Raw genomic sequence first — 24473 nt, forward strand, 5'->3', positions numbered from 1 at the left:
CCTTGCACTTTGCCCCCAGGCCCATCATTCAGTGAGTAACTAACTCTTATTCAACATTCATGATTGGCTGTTACGTTTTCCAGAAGGGAGCTGGACAATCCACTATGGCAGATACTGTGGCAGAAAGACAAGTGACAGTAGAAGTGACCACTAACAATGTGCCACCAAAGGAGGGAAACTATAATACTTTCTAGGACATTTATGACCCCAAGTCTTTCATTAGAGGTCAAAAGATGTTCAGTATTTTGTAAGAAGGCAAAGCTACCTATAATACATTTTGAAAAGGGTTCCATGAAGGATGACTTCGAGAAACACTTGTTTGCCCTTGGATGGATAAGCTTGCCTGAATTTTCTAGATATTTAATTTCCCGGTGATACCTAAACAATTAGGTGATACTGAGTTTCCTCTCAACTGCGAAAAGACAAATAGAAGATTCAGATTCTGTAGGGTTGTTAAAGATCTCGTTCAAAAATTTAAATGAAATGTCTTCAAGAACTTGAATTCTACTTTTTTGATGAAGTTGACCATGGGTTGATTTGACTGATACTCAGAGCTTACTTTTATTTTAGCAAATCCCTGTTATTTCAGCACGTGTCCGTGGCATAATGCCAATAAATTAACCTTTTGTCGATTCTCTCGGCTGAGTTGCTAAAAATTGTTGCTGGTTGACGCTGGGTTAAACTGCAAGCCTTAAAGCTGCCCAGTATTTAACGTATGACTGAACAGTGCTTTCTGTCTCTCTTATTTGTATATGCTGAAACCTCCTCCTGAGTTGTTTCAGTATCCCTTTACAGAGACTAAGAACTAATAGGGCATACACAGAAAGAAAAAAAAACCCAGGGGCACCTGAGTGGCTCAGTGGGTTGTCTGCCTTCGGCTCAGGCCATGATCTCGGGGTCCTGGATCGAGCCCCGTGTCAGGCTCCCTGCTCGGCAGGGAGTCTGCTTCTACCCCTCCTTCCTGCTTGTGCTCTCTCACTATCTCTGTCTCTCTCAAATAAATAAAATACTAAAAAAAAAAAAAAAAGAAAGAAAGAAAAAGAACCCAGCATCTTTTCAGAGGATTTTTTTTTTCTTTATCTGAAGCCCATTTTACATTTTACATCCTCTCCCCTACCTCATCTGCAGTGGGTGTCTGGCGAGTTACGTCATGACCATTTGATGTGATCATCAACAATTACATTTCAAATACACATGCAGCAGGACCTCTAAGAGCAACTTAAATTTTCTTAGCAATTCGTGTTCTGGATTTTGAGAGCAGATAAGCAAGCCTTCGATCAGACCATAGCAAAGCCAGGTTAATGACAGGTCTTTGGTAGCCTCTAGAACCTGAGGGGCTGTCCTGTCCAGCTCTGGCATTTTCTGTGCGATGAACCCCCAAATAAATTTCTGCCCCCAAACAGAATGAAACCATCGTTTCTCCTTTTTAATTGGGCTTGTATTTCTTTTTCTTTTAATATTTATTTATTTATTTGAGAGAGAGAGAGCTTGCGAGCGAACCAGCAAGGGGAGGGGTAGAGGGAGAGAGAGAGAATCCTTGAGCAGACTTCCCGCTGAGCGCAGAGACCCACGCGGGGCTCGACGCAGGGCTCGATCCCAGGACCCTGAGACCATGAACTGAGCTGAAACCAAGAGTCCACTGCTGAACCCACTGAGCCTCCCAGGCACCCCAGCTGGGCTTGTATTTCAGCAGTAAATCTATATGGCTGCCTCCTTTTACTCTACACTGGGAAATGCTCTTTTTATTCACAACGGCCGACTGTACTATGTTGCACTGTCAATATCTAGCTGCTTCCTGTTTTAAATAGGATATGGTACTTCTTTTCCAAATCTGAAGTTTAAAACCGAAGTATTGCATTCTAATAGCTAATTTTATTATTTTTTTTCTTGCAGGTTTCTGAAAAGTGCCTTTTCTGAACACTGCTGCTTCGATTCTACTCTAGAGCTGTCTCTTTATAAACCCCTCTCCCTCCCCAGCCCCCAAACCTGGTGTGCTTGCAGTTCAGTCTCAGGAACTGGTCCATTCTTTTTTCCCCTTCGATTCCCAGTTTTCCTAGTCTTTTTCCCTCCTCCTGATTTTGCAGCAAAATTTATTTTTACAGTTGTAACATCCTTACCAATCTTAGTCATTAAATCCAAGAAATAGGGAGAAAAACATTTCTCCCCTTGATCTGAGACCATTCCACAAATTGAAGGGCAACCAGCAGCATATGCTTTTTGCAAGAATAATTGAAAACATCAACTGGAGAGCACAGAATTCTTTTGAAAGCCTGCCAGTTATTTGAAGTAACTTCGACAGAGGAGCAAATTAAACACTCAATATCTTAACCTTTCTGGTTGCCTTCTTAGGAGTTGGTCTCTAATTTAATTTTTAGCTATTCTGATACAATTTTTACTTTGTGATTGGCTCTGTTTGACCAGACCAAATTTTGGCTGAAACGAAAACCTAAGTGCTAACAAAGAAGCATTTCACGAAAGCAACCTTAGCTCTTCACATATAGCTTGAATTCACTTTTAACCATTTAACAGCAGCGAAACTATCCTAGAGAGGGTGTACTTGATTCTAACCTTGCTTTCAATATGACGGCTGTCAATGTCACCCTGGTTCGTGACACCAAGTGGCTGACTTTAGAAGTCTGCAGAGAATTTCAGAGAGGAACCTGCTCTCGAGCTGATGCAGATTGCAAGTTTGCCCATCCGCCAAGAGTCTGCCACGTGGAAAATGGCCGTGTGGTGGCGTGTTTTGATTCTTTAAAGGTGAGTCTCATCTACACGCACATAACATTTCATTTAAATTTGTTGATGTCTATGTGTTTTGAAATATGATGTGCTTTGAAATTAGTAAAGTTAATAGCATGGAAGTGTAAGTTTTGTTTGTTTGTTTGTTAAGACAGGATGTAGACTCTGTGCTTGTAGAACTAAGCCAGACTATAGTTCATCTTATCTCATCAAAGCCCACTGATCAAGATAGATTTGAAGGAAAAAAAATTAAAGAATTTTTGTAGGAGTGAGAAATTGCAGCCTTGCCATACTTTACTTCTTTGTATAGGATTTAAATGTTGAGTACAGTGATCATAATTCTCATAGAGCCTAAAGAAGCCCTTTACTGAATTATAGCCCTATTAACTATGTTATCAAAATACACTTGGCAGGGACCAGGCAGCTTTCAGAGGACAAGGGAAGTCATACTCAAAGAGTATAAGGTGAAAATCTCACCATTCAGGAGGAAAATGTCTTTTAAAGTTTATTTATTTATTTTAGTAATCTCTATACCCAATGCAGGGCTCGAACTCACAACCCCGAGATCAAGAGTCGCACAGTCTACTGACTAAGCCAGCCAAGAGCCCCCAGCATACTTAGTCAAAGTATATTTTGAAACTTTAACTTAAACATTGGTACCAAACTAGGTTCACTTAATTTTCTTCCTGAACTGATTAACCAATTTTAGATTTGTGAGTACATTTTATAAGGCAAGTCTTATTGCCAAGGTCATCAAACCTGAATATTATGTACTAGACTATAACCAAAATATGAGGGCAAATGAGATATTATGTAGAATAGAACATATGTGATTGCAGAACAAGAAAATGCACTGACTTTCATGTTTTATTCATAGTTATCTTTAAATTAAGGATAAAGATTTATAAATTAAAGCGCAGAAGTAAAAAAAAATAGTAATAGATTCCTGGTTTAATAAGATTTGCTACGATGCATTCGAGAATTTTTTTTCAACATACGTCAAAGTGAATTAAGCCTAATAAGAACCTTTTCAATTTCTTGATATTGTTTTAGCCTCATCATGACCAATTTTACCTCATTAACATTTTTATTTATGGCTGCATTGGCTGACAGAGATGTATTCCTTTATGTGATCATTTCTTCAGAAAACATTTCATCAAGTTACATCCTCCATAGATAGTTAATTTAACTTATTTCGTGGTTAGTACTTTTTGTTGCAGACCCTCCCAAGTCAAGAATGCAAAGTTGTTATTGTAAAAAACCAGTAATTTTTGCCATTGAAAATGTCTGAATTGCTCTTATTTGCAGCAGATATTATGATTAAAGGGCTTATTCTCTACATTTCACTATCATTCGAGTTTCATCTACAATTATTTTGTATATTATTAAAATCTCCGCTGCATTACCTGGCAATGCCTTGAAGCAGAAAAGAGCACTGGGTTATTTGGGGTGGAAACAGGAGATATCTTTCATCCAGTCCGTCAAGTGGGTCTGGGATAGCACGAGGCACTGTGCATATGTTGTTTCAGGAGATCTGGGGGACAGTCCCAGCCTCGCTACTGTGTCTGACCTTAGCTACTTACTCTGGTAAGGCTTACATTCCTTTATCTCTACCTAACCTCCAGGATTATTATGGAGATGCCATGAGATTACATAAACGAAAACTCATGTATCACTCTAAGAGTGAATTAAATGGAAGATTATTTTCTTGCAATTCACTAAGATGTTTGTTTGAGGAGTTCTTCAAAACAGCTCTATTTAGTTAGGGTTTATTGTTTCATTCTACAAACTCATGTTCCAAATGGACATACGCAAATCCAGTTGCCATGAGTGTCATATTAGTTCTTCAAGCAAGTATCACTGTTTTTATAGTTTACTCTTTGATTGAGAGGTCCTTGCAGGCTTTGTTAATTCTCTCTTTCCAGACATCTGGTGGAAGGAGATAGGTGATCCTCCTAATCATTGGTATACTTCAGGTCAGAGTGCCATAAAGGAAATATTTGGAATAAAATAATAAGCAAAGCAATTGTTAATAAAACACATACTGTACTACCACTTTGAAGGTTGGAAAATGTTTAATTCAGAGACTACATAGATAGTGGCCAATGAATATTGATAAGCCACTTAATTATTTAAATACACTGTCTACTCAGTGCATCCAGTGTTTTTAAAATAATTTTTGCATTATGTTAATATCTTGATGACCAATCACACAGGATAAAGACAATTTATATAAACCTCACATTTTCAAATTTTAATGAAAACTTTAATATTTCAAATACACAAAGCCTTTCAAACAATTAATTAATTTGCCATTTAGACAGCACATTCATCACAGTTCCACGTCTGCATAAGAGCTTGGTGGCTGTCTGCTTTTATATTATTCCTTATCCATGATATGCATGAACCCTATACTAAGTTGGGGGTAATTGACCTATGTGGATTGTACAACGATCCTATCTATAATACACAAATAACATACCTCAGTGTTCATTGTGGCATTTACTATTGTATAATTGAAACACCTTTGAAATGCATCTGTGCACTATTTCTATTTCTGTGAGTGGTTAATAATTGAAGCAATCATTTGATGAGTTTTGGGCTGCTGCTTTTGGTGCTCTGTGTCTTGTTTTTGTAAGGATTTCATTAACACTAGGTACTCTACCAGATGATGATGGTTCTTTGCCTTCCTAATAGGCACAATAGACACAATATTCTATACTCACCTCATAATGAGGGAATGTTGTCAAAATAAGGAGGGCAAGCTTGATGGCTAATTGTGCATTGTGCTGAAGTGCTGTGCCCATCACTCCATGAATGTTGAGTGTTCATTGATGAAGGTTGCCCCATCTTCAGATAGAGATCTAGACAGTGCAGCCCATAGATTAATTTCCAACTACATAAAAGAGTGAGTCTCATGTCATATTGATATGTAGCTGTTTTTGACTCAATTGCCTAGCCTGCTTGGCACAATTATTTCAAAATTTCTCTCCAAAATATTGCTTAACCCGTTCTGTGCCAGTTTCTTGCTATGACAGTTTACCACTGACCTAGCTTGATACTTTCAGGGTATGTCTCTTACATTTAACAAAAGATCGTCACTAAAAATACCACGCTAGGATCTTTGTGATTGTTTCCGTAGCCAAGATTGTTATCTTCATATATTCTGCTTCGACGATGTCATGATGTCTTGATCTCTCCCCTCCATACTTGAAGCAGGGTGACATTAGCCACGTGTTATCCAGGAAGGGTGTAAATGCTGTGATTATTTCATTATGGCAGATCAACACCCATTACATCTGCCCCCCCTCAACACACTGAGTAGTTTTGTAACAAAAATTTCCTGGCAAAGGCCTTGGCAGCGGGCCTCATCACAGAACAGTCATGTCAACCCGTATACATTCCTAAAAGATGGAAACTGGGTGCAGAATGCACGTAAACTAGCCCCACACTGTGTCTTCAGACATCACATATGATCACAAACGTAATCATATTTTGACAAGTGAAACCTGTTGTGTAAGCATACGGATGTGAATCCATCCTTGTAGGTCAGATTGTCCTGAGCCACCTGTATATTCTGTACTTTGTCTCACTAGTCACAGCCATTTTCACGAGTTTAAAATTTGACTGAATATTTATGTCATCCCTGTTTGCTAAGGGAAAACTAACTGGGAGCAGAAGACTCCTAGCAACATAATCCCAAGGGTCACTGGATTATGCAAGACTTAGAGCCATTTCTAAGCTTGATCAGAGAGGTCTGCCTGCACTATAAAGATACATAGACAACACCTGTCATCCTGAGATTCCAGGAAAATAATATTTTACTTGAGGATCTCTATCTTCAGTAATACTGAGCTTGAAAAGGAAGTATCTTTGACTGGTAAAAGTCAGTGCTATTTCGGACATTAAAAAAACTTTTTTTGAAAGAAAAATGGAATTACAATTAGAACCTAAACAAATACATATTGATAGCTCAACCTAACTTTTTAAATTTTTTATTTTGAAATAATTTCAGGCTTACAGAAAAGTTGCAAAAGTAGTACAAGGATTAGGGGCACCTGTGTGGCTCAGTCGTTTAGGCGGCCAACTCTTGATTTCATTTCAGATCATGATCTCAGAGTCCCACATTGGGCTCCATGCTCAGTGGGGAGTCTGCTTGAGATTCTCTCTCTCTCTCTACCTCTGTCCCTCCCCCCCGCTCACTCTCTCTCTCCCTAAAATAAATAAATAAATCTAAAAATAAAATCTTTAAACATAGTACAAGGAGTTCCTGCATACCCTTCACCCAGCTTCCAGTAATGTCAACGACTTAGATACCTTACATAGCCCAGTTATTAAAACCAGGAAATTAACTCTAGTACAATATTATTAACTAAACTAGAGACCTTATTTGAATTTCACCAATTTTCCCCCAGTGTCCTTTCTCTGTTCCAAGATCCAATCCAGGATCCCACATTGCACTTACTCGTCCTATCTCCTTAGTCCCCTCTAATCTGTGACAGTTCCTCAGTCTTTCCGTATCTTTCCTGACCTTGACACTTTGGATGAGTACCGGTCAGTTTTTTTGTAGAATGCCTCTCAGTTTGGGTTTGCGAATGCTTTCTTATGATTTGATTAGGGTCGTGCATTTTTGGCAAGAAAACCGCAGGAAAGATGTGCATTATATCCGAGAGTGCATGATGTTGATGTATCTGATCACTCATTATATTATGGTCAATCAAGAAGGGGAGGGAGGAGAAAATAGACCGAGGGCATGACAGAAAAAGACGCAGTGATGGGCCCCCAGAATGACAGAACCCTGGAGGATGAGAAGCCCAAGAAGTTTTGGGATGTGTGTGTCCCTGTCGTGGGCTACTGTGGGCTGACCCTTGTGCTGAATGAAGTAAGTGCCCCTGGCCACTTCTAACTTAGGATCTTCCTACATCAGGAACCAGGTGTTCTGCCTTTGTTTCCAAGATAAATAATATTTCCCGATTGTGAAAGTTATCCAGTTCTATGAAGGGAAAGGAAAAGACAAAAAGAAATCTTAAAAATCATACACAAGAAGATAAGAATAAAATGTAACAAAAGGTAGGTAAAGTGTAAATATCATCCCCACTGAGGCAATATCATCATTAACGTTTCTATGTGTTTCCGTCCAGTCTTTCTATCCTTTATATGACTATACATATGTCTCATAAACCTTGCCTTACCTCCTGCATCCTCACAGACTTCACTCCCTCACTCCCTCCCCCAACAAACCTGGACAGCCAACCTCTCCCTCCATTTATCCTTCCTGTCAGTCTCATGTTCTTCCCAGGGTACCAAAAAAAAAAAAAAAAGAAAAGAAAATCTAAATACTGCCTGATCTCTCATTCAGAGACTTTTAAAAAATATACCACTTATTGTGGCACTTTTTCTGGTCAGAAATTAAAAACATCATTTCTAGAAAACTGTAATATAGTCACAAAGATTTCAAAAGAAACAAATCTGTAAGTCTGTTACCTGATGAATCTCTTCAGTACGTATTTCAAAAATTTCTCTTAATGACAACTGTTTCCTCAAAAAGAGAAAAAAAAAGGTTTCAGTCATTCCATGGAATTCCAAAGGCTTTTCATACTTGTGAAAGAAGAGTATTTTAGAAACATACTTAATGTAAAAGATACTATTTTTCAAATAATACGCAGCCATCAGAAATTATGTTTATGAGAACTATGCCATCATAATAATAGGCTTGTTATCTTCTATTCAATGCCTACTGTATTCCAGAAACTTTACACATGCTGACTCTAATCCTCACCACAACCCTGTGTAGGCTTTACCATTGGATGGGCCAGATTTTGCCAGCTGTGTTGTCTTGAACAAGTACCCAATCATCTTGTCCCTATGTTCCCTCACCTGTGAAAACAAAGAACCTACTAGCACCTACCTCTGGAGTTACTGAGCATTCAAATGAGGTGATCCACATAAGGCACTTGGAACAGAGACTGGCTTATTATCAGCACTCAAGAAATGTCTATGTTCACCAGATAAATTCCAGGTGCCCTATTTAAACATGAAAAATAAAATTAAACCATGACAGTAGTAGAAGAAGGTGTAGGTGAACACTTCTGTAATCCTGGGGGCGGGGAAGGCCTTCTAAGCACACTGTCAAAGGCAGAGACAATCAAAGCAAAGGATTATTAGAACTGACCACACAATACAAATCATGGCTGAGTGACAGAAAACACCAAAAAGTTAGAAGATAAGCAATAATTTGGGGGAAAAAATGTAGCTAATTTGACAGATAAAAAGGTCTTTAATATACAACAAGCGTTACAATAAAGAAAATACGAACAATGGTATTTTCCTGGAAAAATAGGTGAAGGATAGAAACAGTCAAGCAAGACAGTCCGATGTGTATGCCTGAGGACATTTTGGTGAGCCCTCCTGACGCAGCTGCCCTGACACCTGAGGTAGCTGCCTGTTTCCGCTGTCCCCGTCACAGTGCACCCCCCGACCTCCAGTCCAGAGAACTCTCACCTTGTAGTTCAGTTCTTTCTGCATTATTTATGTGTTCTACAAAACTGTTATTTCTAATCAAAAAAAAAAAAAGAAAAACATTTTTTAGACAGGGCTAAGCTCCAAGGGGAAACTAAAATCATCTTTATAAGAGAAGTTTTATGATATTAAATATAATGCTTGCATACTCGAATCCTGAGAGAAAAGTTGAGAATTTCACTGAGCATCTCCTCTACATTCTGGCATTCTGGAGCTGAGAATAAGGAATCTTACATGTTCCAAATACCTTCCTTCTTCCCCTCCACTCAGTGTCCATAGACAGATAGATACATAGCTAGCTAGCTAGCTAGATAGATAGATAGATGCAATTTATCCATCCAGTCGCTGGATAGGTACTTAAGAAGCACCTGTTGGGTGCCAGGCATTGTGCTAGGCAGAGGGATCTAGCAGTGAACTAGAAACAGTCCCTGCCTCCATGAAGCAGATAGTCTAGTTGGGGGAAGAGGGGCAAACAGAAAGGAAGTCAATATTCAGGTCAATGACATCGTCCGGTGTGAAGAAAAATGAGGCAAGGAAAGGACACAGAGAATGGCAGGGGCTGCTGTTTTAGATTAAATAGTCAGGAAGGACTCCTCTAATGTGGTGATATTTGAGGAGAGGCATGAAGGAGGTGAGGGAGTAAGCTATGAGGATTTCTGAGAACATTCCAGGCAAAGAGAACAGCAACAGCAAAGGCCCCACAGCAGGAGTGAGCCTGGTGTGTGTGAGGAACCTTGGGGTCACCAGGGTGACTGGAGCAGAGGGATGAAGGGGGAGAGCAGCAGGAGATGAGGTGGGAGAGGTAAGGGGCTGTGTATATCATGGTAAAGACCCAGAGCATGTCCCAGATGAGGAGGGACCCTGGAAGCCTGTGCTAGGCGTCACTAGACTCTCCTGATACAGATCTTTTCCCTGCTGCTTTTGCTCTGTATTTTTTGCTGTAATAAATCTTAGCCACTGAGTCTTAGAAGTCCACTGGCGAATCGCCAAGCAAAGCTCTTCCATATATTATTCTTTATCATACGTTATTTACTTGATGATTTTTCTTTTACTTTTAACTTTTTAGAAAAATGTTGTGAATGGGTTGTTTCTTTCCCTTTTGATTTTTTAAAATTTAATTTTTGAATGGATAATGCATTTTAATCATTCAAAAATTTGAACAACAAATGGCCGTCAATTGATGAATAGATAAAATGTGTTTTCTACATACCATGGAATATTATTTAGCTATATAATGAAGTACTAACATGGATGAACCTTGAAAACATTACGTTAAGGGCAAAAAGGCAGTTCAGAAAGACTCCATATTGTATGATTCCATTTATATGAAGTATCCAGAGTTGGCAAATCCACAGACAGAAAGCAGCTCAGTATTACCAGGGGCATTGGTGGCAAGGAGAGAATAGATTGAAGGAGCAGTGGGAAGGGACCACTAATGGATAGAATGTTCTAGAAGTAGACAGTGGTAATGGTTGCACAACTTGGTGAATAAACCGAAAACCACTGACGTGTACACTTTACAAGGGGGAGCTTTATGGTATATGAATATCTCAAAAATAAAAAATAATTATAAGAGGTATGCAGTTAAAAACCAATAAAGGATATGCAGTGAAGTTTCCCTCTCATTTTTTTTCTGCAGCTAACCTATTGACCATACAACCAATGTACTGAGTTTTCTCTCTCCCATAGATGTTTTTGAACATACATGCAAATATGTATGTACCTATTCTCACTTTTTTACACAAATAGTAGCATACGGTTCTTCTCCTTGCTTTTTTTGTTTGTTTGTTTTATTTACAAATGTTAAAAGGAGAAGAAAAGATATACCATGCTGACATTAATCAAAAGAAACCTGGAGGTGCTATATTTATAGTACCAATATATAGATTTATATTAAGGATAAACAGAATTGCACACAAGCACTGGGCTCTACTTAGTAAATCTGTTACTCACAGGCACATGTAAGTGCTTTATATGGATGCTGGGGTTGAACAAATAGGTGAATAGAGAATAGATAAAGATAGCCGGCTTCCTCACCATCAGATAAAAGAGTTAAAAATAAGGAAAAGGGGAAGGCTAGAACTAATCCTATAGTGTGGATTAGAGTGGAAACATCAGTATGTTCATTTTCATATGAACACAGATACAGAAATAGACATAGAGCTATGTGTATGCATGGATCACCATACATGTTTATGTCTCCTAGCTCTGTCCTAGGAGGACATACAAGCAAGGGCACCTCAATAGTAATAAACACACCTAGCACCCAGATCTTGATCTCTAAATACCATTCTTCAGGAAAGGAACCAGGGCTCCTCGGAATAAGAGCTGACTGGACCGAGGCAGGGAAAGTAAAAGTGAGCCTGTAATGTCTTGTGGTGCCAGAAAGTAAGTAAGTGCTCACAAAAGAGTGGGGCATGACAAGAGGACACAGGAGCGGGTCTGAAGGAGCTCCCCACTGGCCAAAGTGTCAAGGTCATGAAAGACAAAGAAAGACTGAGGAACTGTCACAGATTGGAGGAGACTAAGGAGACATTGACAAGTTAATGCAATGTGAGATCATGGGTTACATCCTGGAACAGAGAAAGGGCATTTGGGGGGAAATTGGTGAAAATCAAAAAGTCTCTAGTTTAGTTAATATTGTACTAGAGCCCTGCTTTTGATAACACTACTATGTATGGTATGTAAGTTGCTGATGTGATGGGAGGCTGAGTGAAGGGTAGGCACGGACTCTCTGTACCATTTTTGCAATTTTTCTGTAAGTCTAGAGTTACTTCCAAATAAAATGTTTCTAAAAGTTAGCTTTTGTGTTCTCACACGAGCACTTCCTGTCCCCTGATGCTCAGAAATACAGTGGAATATTGTTTCTTTTCATTTTGCCTTCTTCCACCTGCGGTATGGAAATGAGAAAATGCTGATGTCCGTGCAATGGCTGATCCTGGGCCTGACCCCAACCAGTTTAATGAGTCAGAGAGTTAAATCATTAAGAAAGCGTTCCTACCCAGACTAGCGCTTCACAAACCTAGAAAATCAAGAATTTGGGCTGGAGAAGGAAGACCACTGAGTTTAGACTGTTCGCATTTCCCGATAAGGAACCTGGAGACCCAGTGAGGGAGAGTGGCCAGCACAAGATCACATAAGCAGTAGCCAGAGAGCCTGAGGGCTCCAGTGTTCTTCTAATCATTTCGGTTCTTCCCCCTGCGGAGAAGGAGGAAATGGAGAAAACATCAACTGGGCTATTATTTTTACTAGACCAAAATCATCCGGCCCTTACCTTGGTCAGATTGTGTCACATGACACTGGGGTGGGGGTTTGGCTCCCCTTCACTTTCTGTACTTCAAAAGGTGGGCGGGGTTGGGGGGAAGCCAACGTTGCCTTTCCTAATCCCTCCCTCATTTATTGTTTCATGACATTGCTTTTAGATTAAGACTTTTTTTTTAGAGAGAGAGAGCGAGCCTGAGCAGGGGGGAGGGGCAGAGGGAGAGACAGAATCCTAAGCAGGCTCTACACCCGAGGTGAGGCTCGATCTCACGACCTGAGATCACAACCTGAGCCAAAATCAAGAGTCTGACGCTCAACCGATTGAGCCACCCAAGCGCCCCACACTTAGGTTAAGACTTTTCACATTAAGGTTCATGTTTAGTTCTTTGACAATCACTGGAGAAGAAAGAGGAATAGAGACCTGGTGGTTTTTATTTGTAGACAAAGTTATGTAACTTAGTGATTTAGTTAGTTTCTTTAATTGCTTTATTGAATGGCCAAGAGTCGGAACCCCAAGCTGTCTCGACTCCCTTGTCTATCTCTCTCCCCCAAACCCTGTGTTGCTAAGTTACTTAGCTAGAATTGGGGATTATAACTGGCTGTGGATCATATACATCTTTGCTGCATGAAACTCTGGCATCTGATTCTGTTATATACTCATTAGTACAGTGCCCCAGCTAGCTAGGGAGGCACCTGTCACAAGTCAGCTGAAACTATCATAGAGGCAGTTCAGCTTTATTGTGGGTCAGATATTGTTTCATCAAATAACTTGGAATCTAACCCAACCCATTTAAAATGTTGTTTTATGGGAGCATAGCTCAAGATCATTTCTCTCCACCTCAAAGCCAAGGTTGCTATTGGGTTGTATTTTTCAACCACCATTTGATGCCATTAAGACTGACCCCTTGCCACGGGACCCCCGATTAGTGTGAGAGATCTGAAAATCAGAAGTTGGAGAACTATATGTCAACTCTTTTGTTTGGAAGAAACTCTTACATGTTAGAGAAATATATACCTGATCCTACTTGATCATTAAGTAATTCTCTTCATGTCGTGGAGCTGTCTGGAATCATTACAAATACTGTCTTTTTCTCTATTTCAAATTTTTGTAAAAGGTGGATGCCAGGTACTTCTGTGCATCTGGAAATAGCAATTAGTTTTTTGAGAAACCTGACTTTATTCATAGAACATCATTTACCTACTGCTCTTTTTTGCCCTTACAGATTAGCTTTCTGTTTGTAACGTCCCTGAGCTTACCCTCTTTTCCTCTGTCTCAGTCTGCTGCTTGATTATTGACCTATAGGGTTATATATTCCAGAGGAATCTTAGCCGTCCGTTCTTTCCTCATTATCTCTAAGTAATCTTTTCATTTTCTTCCATATTTTCTCCTCTCTGTAATCAGTCTTCAGTTTCCTAAATTGATGGGTTTTTTTGTAGTTGATGCTGTAGAATCCAGATTTACCATCCTGGTTAGGTTTTTGAAATAATGCTTTTATTTCTGTGCCTTCGGTTCTCACCACAGGGTCAAGTTTTACTGCTAGATGTAATTAGAAGTTTGATTGGCTCATTTTCCTGTCTTTCTTGATATTGCTTTCTTAAAAGTCAGTAAACAATTCCATTTATTCTTCAACCTTTTATTCTCTAAATAATCTCCACTATTTGGACTTGGCTATCTTGTCTCCAAAGTCAGAGTAAATTATTTCTTTCAATATCTTGTTCGTGATGAGTTTGTATAATATTGCTTAGTCTAATCTGTGATTTAGTTAAGTACAGTAGATATGGCTGCAGGATCCATCAATTTTGGCAAGTGTAACTTGGCCATGGGCATTTAAATGTTTGCTGTAAATTGGGGTTTTTTTTTCTATCCTACGTGGGCATATGTTTTTTGTTGAAACTCAAATTTTTATTTACCCACCGGAAATTGGTAGAGAGGAAATTTGCTCCTACCCATGTTCTCATGGGTACGCAGTGGACAGTGAAGGCAGTTTCCACACCGGAAAAACCATCCATAAGTTTGAAAATGTAGGGTCCACAGTGATGTAGCTGTTAAATATGTTAAATATGTGGTAAATATGACAAATTCCCTCAGCTAAGACATATCCTGCGTGTCAGCCATGATTTGCTAGCTAACTTATAAAGTAGTAAGGTTCTAATTTCTGCATCTAGGTACATTGAGTAAGCAGCAGTGTAGTATCAGTCAGCTCTTACTCAGTTCCAAATACTTTTTGGAGACTCCATTTTTAAAGGTGATGGTCTTTTTAAACCAGCCACATTGGCACATTGCCTTAACATTTTTGTTCATTGTATTTGTGAAAGAGTAACACTGAAGTAACACTTCGAGAATGTTTAATATCGTTAAGAACTCTGTGTTCTTGTTTTAAACATTTGGTGAATACCTATCTCAGAAGTTGTTTCTCTGTTGTTAACCTTTATGCTTATCACATGCTCCATTAAACAAACTTAAAATTTTTGCAGATTCTGTAGAAACATGACCTCTAGAATTTTTGCAATTTCTTGGTTATTTCGCTTTTTTTTTTTATTAGCCAGCAAAGCATTCTATGTAGAAACAAATGAAATCTTAAAATACAAGTAGCTGAAACATTTTAAAACCTTGTCTGTGTCTATTTCACCAGTCCCCCAATGGAGGAAGGATTTGTATTTTTTCCAGCTTTACTAAGATATCATTGACATACAACATGGTATAAGTTTAAGGTGTACAACATGATGATTTGATACAAGTATATAGTGTGAAATGACTGGCGCAGTAAGGTTAGTTAACAACTCTGTCACTTCCATAATTACTTTTTTGTGGTGAAAATATTTAAAATTGACTCTCTTAGCAACTTTTCAAGTATACGATTCAGTTATCATTCACTAAAGTCACCATGTGGTACATTACATCCCCAGAACTTATTTGTCTTATAACTGAAAGTTTATACCCTTTGACCAGCATCTCCCCGTCACCCCTAACCCCCAGCCCCTGGTCACCTCCACTCTATTCTCTGTTTCTGTGAGTCCATCCTTTTTAGATTCCTTGTATAAGTGAGATCATATAGTATTTGTCTTTCTGTGTCTGTTATTTCACTTAACATGATGACCTCCAGGTCCATCCATGTTGTCACAAAGGGCAGGATTTCCTTCTTTCTCATGGCTGAATAGTATTCCATTATATATATATTGGAATATTGCCTTTTTTTTTTTCAAAGAAGCCTTAGAAGTTGTCTTGATAAATGTCTGTTTCTTGGGTGAACTACAGATGCAACCATGGAAATATCTGAAACAAAGCATGGCATCAGCAAGTAGCATAAACAGAGAAAACGCTGCCTTGTAATAACATCTCAAACAAGGGCTCCTTGTGTGGCCTTGAGCAAGACACAGGACTCCTCTACTTCTGTTTCTCTTCATACAAGAGCTAGCAGCAGCACTCAATTTGTAGGGCTATTGGTTGTGGTTTACTACAAGGATTTTACAAATGTCAGGGGTCATTTAATGCTGAAAGTCCTGTTAAATCCATTAAGAATTCTATATACATTCAGTTCCCCAAAGAAATGATTCATTCAACAAACATTTATGGAAACCTATTACTTGCTAGGCACAAGGCTCAGTACTGTGCAGGATACAGTTATGGAAGACATGATCCCTGCCTGACCTCTTACTATGAAGCCGCTTGTGTTATGTATGTGCCATAAACCAGGTACAAACTAACCACTAAAAGAGTCCAGGGGGAGAGGCAGGGGCTGGGATTATATCCAGCTGTGGCATTGAGACACGCAGTCATGGGAGAGGTACTGTTTGAGGTATTCTTTGAGGGAAGGATAGGAAGATATTCCAGGCAGAGGGCATAACCTCAGCAAAGACAGAGAGGGAAAGGTGGGATGTGTGGGGAGGGAGTTACGTGCTAAGTCAGCCTGGCTGAAGCTAGAGCTTGTGTTGGCAGAGGAGTAGCCCTAAAAGTCAGTGAGGAGTTTGAACTTGATTTCATAGCTCTGAGGAGTCTGACCGTTTTTAAGTAGAGAAATGACATCATCAGCCTCTACAAGATGAATTGGTAGAGTACGAGAGACTGGCAATTGGGGGAGGAGATCCTCTTAGAAAGTGGTGAAGCATTGAAGGTATGAAATGGTAAGACTCTGAACTAGGTGTGGCAGGGGGAAGAGAAAGCCAGGGACGGAGGTGAGGCGTTGCTAAAGTCAACATGGTTAATTCAGGAAGAGGGGGTTGACGTTCTTCTTCCAGCCTATGGCCACTGTGTTCCCCTGAATATCTGATCTCACTGAATTTTAAGTGAAGGTCTGCCATACTTTTTTCAGTTTCACATCAGACGCCATCTTGTTCACCACCGTATCTTCTGTCAGCTGTCTTTCTGCCTCTGTACTTCTACCACCCATTTGATTTTTACTTAAATATGAATGAAAACTGTATACACCCATGTGCTAACTCTCCTCACTCAACCACCTTTTAACCTAGATTTGATGGCTTACACATTGTTGATTTTTGCAAATTTAATTTCATCCCTTAGCACTATAGAAATGTTCTTTGGCTGCATGCTGTTGGACGCTCTCCAAATGTTGCGTTTTGAATGCTTTTACCCTATATATAGATTTTTAAAAATTCTTGCTGAGTAGCCCCTATTAAATATTATGTTAAAGTAATTAGTGTGATAATCTAGTAATATTCAAGCATTATTTTGGGGGGGACCTTACAATGTTTGAAATAGAATTTTACAGCAGATGGCTAGCTTGCAAATCAGAGTATTCTTGGAAACATGATTAGCACTAATAAGGTCATTCTGAGTCAAGTACAAGGTCATGATCTGCAGAAAAGGGTTCTGTGTAAAAAGTGACTGCCTAGTCCAATAAAAATATATATTTGAAGCTTAATTAATAACTTACTCTGAATGTACAGTGATCTTTTAAAAGTCCAAAGAGTTTGAGCATAGAAAGGCAAAGAAAAATTCTCAGCCCATGCACTGACATTTTTAAATAAACTTAACTAGAGCCCTCAATAGCTAGAACTGAGTCCAAGTAATCAGCTTTTAAAAGAAATGGGAAAAATGATTTCAAGATGTGTTTTTGAAAAGGTTCTCTAGGCTTATGAGCTATACCTTGGAGTTTGTGTAGTCAAGCTCAATCTCTTATACCTTCTCCATCTTCTACTCCTTTCTGCCTGGTGATACCTGTTTTTCAGAACAGAAATTGCTGTGGGTTTAATCCTCAGTAATCAAGATATAATTCAGGTTTGGGCATCTAACTCTACTTTCAAGCACAGGGAAGGTGCCTGGAATATTTTAGAAAAATGTCTCAATAAAGAAGGAAACTTTAATAATTTTCAGGATTTAGCAGCATTCAGCTGACGTCAATAATATTTTGCAATAATATCCGTAATTGGGACTTGCAGATGTTAATAGGCAACTGACAGCAAAACCAAAACTGAGACTCTCTCATTTCTCCCCAGTTCTCAATACCTCACTCTGGGAGCATGGGACATTTACTCCATATTTGAAGTATTAGCGATAAAACATATTTAATCGTATTTCACTTGTGGCTCCCCCAAATTTCCTATTCTCCCACCAGAGAAATGCATAAGAAAAAATGACATTGCTTCCCAGTCAGAGATTGTACAGAAGAAGAAGAAAGAAAGAAAGAAAGGAAGGAAGGAAGGAAGGAAGGAAGGAAGGAAGGAAGGAAGGAAGGAGGGAGGGAGGAAGAAAATTCAAAGACACTTATTGAGAAAGGCTTTTCATTCTGCAATACTTCAGCTCAATAATAAATTTGAAACAACACCAGAATGAAAGTGTAATGAATAAAATAACACACTAATGAAAAGGGGGTAATAGAGAAAGTAACACTCCCCCAGAGAGAGAATTATTTGTGCCATTTTTCATCACACATTTTCCATTATAGACTCCTTGGCTTTCCTTGAAGCCAAAATGAAGAGCTGTGATGAATTCCAGCTCAGAGAAGTCTCCTCCTCCCAATCAAACGCGCTCCTTCTTCTCCAGGGGGCACCACTACGCGGAGCACCTCAGTCACCTTTGATTTCTACCCTGTGGTTTTTCTGTGGTTTCTACCACCATTATGTCAAATGCTAGAGACCCTCATGCCTCTGCAGCCCTGGGAGAGATAAGATTTACAAACTCCTTATGGGCAGGTTCCATGTCCTATTCTTCTGTGTGCCTTCCACAGTATCCAGCAGTCTTTTTTACAAAGAGGTGCTTATTAACCAGTATACTTTCTTTTATCAGGCAGTGAGAACAATGCAGTTCAACCCATTCTCCTATTTACTGTGGTTGCCAGAAAGTCCCGAGCTACATTAGGGTCCCCCTGAAGTAATTAACCGGAGTCTAGAGTTTTGGAGTTTTTGATATAATTATTCCTATTGTCCCACCTTCCCCATTACATTGTATCTCTCTTACTCTTTAGGCTTATAATAATGATCTTGCTGGCAATGTATCTTTCTTGTAAGTGATTTCCAAGTCTTTGGGGAAGAATGTAGTTGTATAACTAGTGAGAAAGCGAGGGGGCAAGGGAAGGGGCTAATTCCATGTCTGAATCTAGTATTTGCAACTTATTAAGCTATCTGGTTTTCATTTAGATGTGTCCTTGTATGGCAGTCAGTCTAGTATTGGAAACTGGGGGCCTTGGTTGGAGATAGGCTTGCCGTGATACTCAGAAATAAACTAAGTGCTGTTGAGACTACTCATCATACAGAAAGGGAAAAGTTACAAATACTTGACACTCCTTAGACCAGTGTTTATTTTCTTCTAGTGAAGAGGACGAGAAGCGTTGTCTGAGATGGATTGTTTCCTTACTGTGTGCTGCACGTACAATGGATGAACTTTGTGTTCGGTGCTTGCTTTGAGGTTTGGGAATCTATCAATACCTCAGCTTTTGATTATCTACGCTGAAACACCGTGGTCAGCATTGGGTTGTTTGCTTATTTAATGCGAAAAGTAGTTCCCTCCTTTTAGCTTTCTTTTTCCAGATGTCTTTTTGGGGGGTGAGGAGAAGGGGTAACGCTCCCAAATGCGTGTGCTTTCTGCAGTAAGTAAGGTACTTATTTATTGGAGAGCTGAGAAGAATTTACTAAAAAACCCTTTGTCGCTTAAACTTGGGTACATAGCAAACATTTAGAGAAACACTCTGGGGAGGCTTGTAGAGCAAATGCAAGCAACATGTAATAAACACACAGTTAATCTTAATATACTCACCTTTAGAACTAATAACGCTACTTTGTAAATAGAAAATGAATGTGTTTTCTAAGAGTAATAGAATAGAATTTCAAGAAGCCCAATCCTTCTTCTCCATGACCTACCTGGGCTGGCCTTCTTTTAAATCTTTTTTTTTTTTTAGTTTTAAGTCATCTCTACACCCAACGGGGGGCTCGAACTCACAACCCTGAGCTCAAGAGTCACATGCCCCACCAAGTGAGCCAGCCGGGCGCCCCAGGACTGGGCCTTCTTTTATATGATGGTTAATATCATTACTGGGGTCAGAGATGTGGGATTCAGATATCAAAATCCCTTCAGTCTGACCTTTTAGAAACTGAATTATCAGTAACATAAGAAAATGCTTAATAAATAGCTAAATCCATTGTTAAATAGGACAGTATTCCCACAGAGCAGAACTTCTCAAGACTCTTGTTAGCACTCTAGCAGCACCAGCTTCACCTGGGAACTTGTTCGAAATGTGAATTCTCAGGCGCCACCCCAGACCTGCTGGATCAGCAACTCTGGGGGTGGGTCTGATGGTGTAAGCCCTCCTGGTGATTCCGATGAATGCTGGGTTTGAGAACCACTGGTTCAGAGAATTCTCAGTGCTCCGCATTGTTCCCTTCCTGCTTCTGCCTTCCTTTCTGACCACCTTTTTCCCAAGGACCTCAGACTTGGGTTATTTGTTTATATTCCAATCCTGTGGAAAGAAAGCAGCATCTGTTCTGGAAGCCTTATGTATCTCTGGGAAACTTATTCTATTTCTCCCCTCAAGGAGCACCACGATGCTTATTCGCTAGGATAAGGCTCTGAGACGTACTGCCCCGAAGACAGCAGTTTAGTTCTGTTGAACCCAGCATGTCTCAAAATTCATTGACCACAGAACCCTCTTTTTGTGGAGTATATAGAACCTTCTCATCGGTGTCTGAGTGTATGAAACCAAAAAGAAAAAGAAATTATTTTAATAATTTATCTATTCTAATCCTTTGGAAAGAGTAGTGACTTTTTTCATACCCCCAAAGCTCTATTGTAGGTGTTGCTAACAAGTGTGGGGACTTGCTTATATATATAAAAAGGACATCTATCGTAAGGGCAGGGAAGTTTTCCCTTCTGCCCTTCTGGGTTCTCTGGCTAGTGTAAGAATTAAATTGCTATCGGACAGATTAACAGGAGACAAACAAAAGTTAATAATGTGTGTTCCTCCTGTGTACATGGGAGAGACCCAGGAAAACTGAGTCATTCCCCCAAATGGCCCAAGCCATCACCTTACCTACCATATTTAGCTAGAGACAAAAAGTGACCAGGAAAAGCACAATAAACAAGGGTCTGATCCTTACGCAGATTTAAGATTCTAGAGATTTAGAGTCACCCTCCTCTTCTTGGTCCAGCCAGCAGGACATCCTCACAAATAGTGTGAAGCTCTGAAAACCTGTGTCTGCTCTTTCTGAAAAATAGCCAGTTTAAAATAATCAATATGCCAAAGAGGCATAATTTGGGGTGGCAAAATCTGCTCCCCTTCAATATGTGCCTCTATATATGCCTATATGTAATGTACATTATATAGTTACTAGTTCTTTTCAATAGAAATAGATATATCACATATTCAAACATGTTTCACATTTATATGTATCAATCTTGGCTTCTAAGAGGTCAACTTAATGAGATGAAAAATAAGGAAAATGAGAAATTAGCTCAAACATGGATAAACAGTTTTGTAACAAGATTCAATTTTGTTATTTATCAATTTATATAAATAATATTCAAAATCCCTTTGATCAGGGCGCCTGGGTGGCTCAGTCAGTTGGGCGTGTGCCTTGGGCTCAGGTCATGAGGCCAGGGTCCTGGGATCGAGCCCAGCGTCAGGCACCCTGCTCAGCGGGGAGCCTGTTTCCCCCTCTCCTGCTCCCCCTGCTTGTGGTCTCCCTCTTGCGCTCTCTCTCTTTCTGTCAAATAAATGGGTGAAATCTTTAAAAAAAAAAATCCCTTTGATCAATTACTTGCTAGTATTTTAGGCACCGTTACCATCTTCCCTTATAATCTATTATTTGTTCTGTTTTATCCTCCTAACTTACCAGGAGAAAAATGACTTGCCTGATTTCTTTGGATCATCTTAATATATGTTATAAATAAAATATGGCAGCAGTTGTGGCAATGTAAAAATTGAAAAAGTACCAACCAAAAAGTGCCATGCTCCAAATTTTTCATATAATAGAAATGACTTTGAGTGTTTTATTCATTAGGATTCTAAAGTGAATTTGTGATCTGTGAGATCTTAAAGTAAGAAGCCTGTGATGGTAGGAAAGTATATCTTGACTGGATAAACTGGTCTCCCAAGTAAGCCCTGGCTTATTGTCAGTTGAAAAGGAAGCAATAACTTTTCTTGTTTCAGTTATTTACAAGGATAAGATTAAAGCCCAGATCTTGTCTTTTTCCTCTGGTCTTTCACTTGCCATACCACTGATCTGTGGGAACAGCAACTGTTTAAAGATGTCCAGTTGTGAGAAGAGAAGTATCCTTGGCTTTTTAACATTGTATATAAATTCTGACCCGGGGCACATGATAATTTCTATTACTCCCATAAGCCAGGATTACCCATATAGTAATGTAGTACCTTTTGTGGGGAAGTGAAATTGTAGTATTTTTTATACTTAATTCACAGTAACAATTTTAGTTCTGTTGTAAACAACTAATAAAGAAAAATAACTGTAATATTTTTTACACTTTGTCCTGATTTTATTTCCAAGGCATACTAAATTGCATTTTCTTCCTTTATTCTCTCAAAGTACCTGTGAGGTATACAGGGGCAGGAATTATTCCTAGCCAACCTGATTACCATAACTGGAAAATAATTTAGCCATGATCTAAAGATAATCAGAATCCAGGGCACTTGTATCCCAGTCTAGAACTCTTTCTGATAAAATACTGCTTTCATCTTAAAATTTAGATCTATTACTGCCTTGCCTAGGAACAGAAGCATTCAAAGTCAAAAGTACGAATAGCCTGTGCCCTGATTCCAAACAACTGATTCGTATCAACACTGGATTTGTTATCCTTATTATTTTCCCTGTCATACAGTCTTTTAAAAAAGATTTATTTATTTGAGACAGAGAAAGAGAGTGAGAGAGCAGGGAGAAGGGCAGAGGGAGAGGGGGAGAGAGAATCCCCAAGCAGAGTCCCTGCTAAGCACAGAGCCCGATGCAGGGCTCGATCCCATGACCCTGAGATCGTGACCCATGAGATCACAACCTGAGCCAAAACCAGGAGTCAGATGCTTAACCGACTGAGGCACCCAGGTGTCCCCCTATTATACTGTCTTTAAAAGTATAAGTACACTTTTGGAGGCTGCATTGCTCAATTGTCTAGTCTCTTATAAGATCCAGATTCCCTAGTGTCATCAGCAAATACATGTAATAGTTTGTCTTCTTAAAACTGTGGAAAAGCCTAAATGATAAGTTGTATTGAATAGAATGGGTATGTTCATATTATTGACATGTTTACCTGATGCATCTAAATATTGATTTGCATTTTGAAGTCTTTGGTATTCCTTGGTGAATAATGTACTTAACCCAAAATAAATTGGCAATCTAGAGAAGAAACAAAACATAGCTCTTGTTCATAGGCTACAGCTGGAGTACAGAAAAAGTCAAACCCTAGTTCCCAGGCCTGCACATCATCACTCTGCTCTGCACCATCAGAGTATAGACAGACCCTAGTCATTTAAGTCAAATCCCCTACTAAAATTGAGCTTTCGGTGGCACAGACTTTTGTGAGGTGGTGTGTGTAGCATCTGTGAAATATCATTTGCCTGGGCTTTCAGTGGAATGAAATGCTTCCGAAGAACACTTTGGTACTGCTTTGCAATAAGGTTGATCTTTTGTCATTGTTTGGAGATTTTCTCCACTTTGTGATAGTGTGGAACCTCCAGCACTCAGACCTTGTGGTCTGAGTAAATCTGCTTCTGAATAGCAGTAGTGTGCTTTTCAAAGATTCTTCTCTTAAGGTGGTAACAATAGTCACAAAAAGCACACAAAGCACAAAAAACAATAGTCACAACTCTTTCGATGAGCCCACTTCCATCCGTTCAGTGTCCGTGGGGTTCTGCTGTACTGTTGCTTAAGCACAAATGACCATGACTTAGGCTCCCTTACCCGAACCCCTGATAATATGACACTGCTCTCCCCCAAACCAACTGGCAAAAATTCTATTGTGCAAACATTTACTAAAAAGCTGGGCTAAGAGAGGACGTGTTTGTACTAATTGTTCTGCTTCGGTAAGGATGAAAGACTTAATAATGCATATAAAGCACTCTGAACAGTGCCCGGTGCCTGGCAAATGCACAGTAAAGTTGGCTGTGATTATTCAGGTGGACATTTGGTGACCTTGTCTTATTCATTTCCAAGTCACTCGAGATTCCTAGGTGCTTAACAGAACATCCCACTGCCATACATTTATCTACTAAATCATTTCGGGGCATACCTAACAGCCAGTCGATGTGCAATCTCTGGTACAATCTTGGAGGGAAAATAGTGGCCCGGGCAGAAGAAGTATTTGAACTAGCTCATTCCTCAGCTTAACACACGCCGAAGGATTGCAAAGCGATATGGTCCTGGTTAAGAATGTGGGCTCCCGACCCAGTGCCCCTTGGTGCAAATCCTCGTTCTGCTCCATTTGGTCTGTCACTTGGTGGGTGTTTCTTCACCTCGCTGTGCCTCAATTCCTCAGTACAACACTGACCCAGGGTTAT

At 39.5% G+C, this 24473-nt stretch overlaps 1 protein-coding gene across 1 annotated transcript in view; it reads left to right on the plus strand.

The window, feature by feature from the left end:
• Positions 1-2580: 2580 nt before the first annotated feature.
• Positions 2581-24473, plus strand: part of MBNL3 (muscleblind like splicing regulator 3) — a 59665-nt gene continuing 37772 nt past the window's right edge. Inside the window, exon 1 of the mRNA XM_032428333.1 lies at positions 2581-2757. Coding sequence (XP_032284224.1) covers positions 2581-2757 — 177 coding nt within the window. The remainder of the gene's footprint in view (positions 2758-24473) is intronic.

This window comes from Phoca vitulina, unplaced genomic scaffold (assembly GCF_004348235.1).
Source record: "Phoca vitulina isolate PV1807 unplaced genomic scaffold, GSC_HSeal_1.0 scaffold39, whole genome shotgun sequence".
Classification (NCBI taxonomy): domain Eukaryota; kingdom Metazoa; phylum Chordata; class Mammalia; order Carnivora; family Phocidae; genus Phoca; species Phoca vitulina.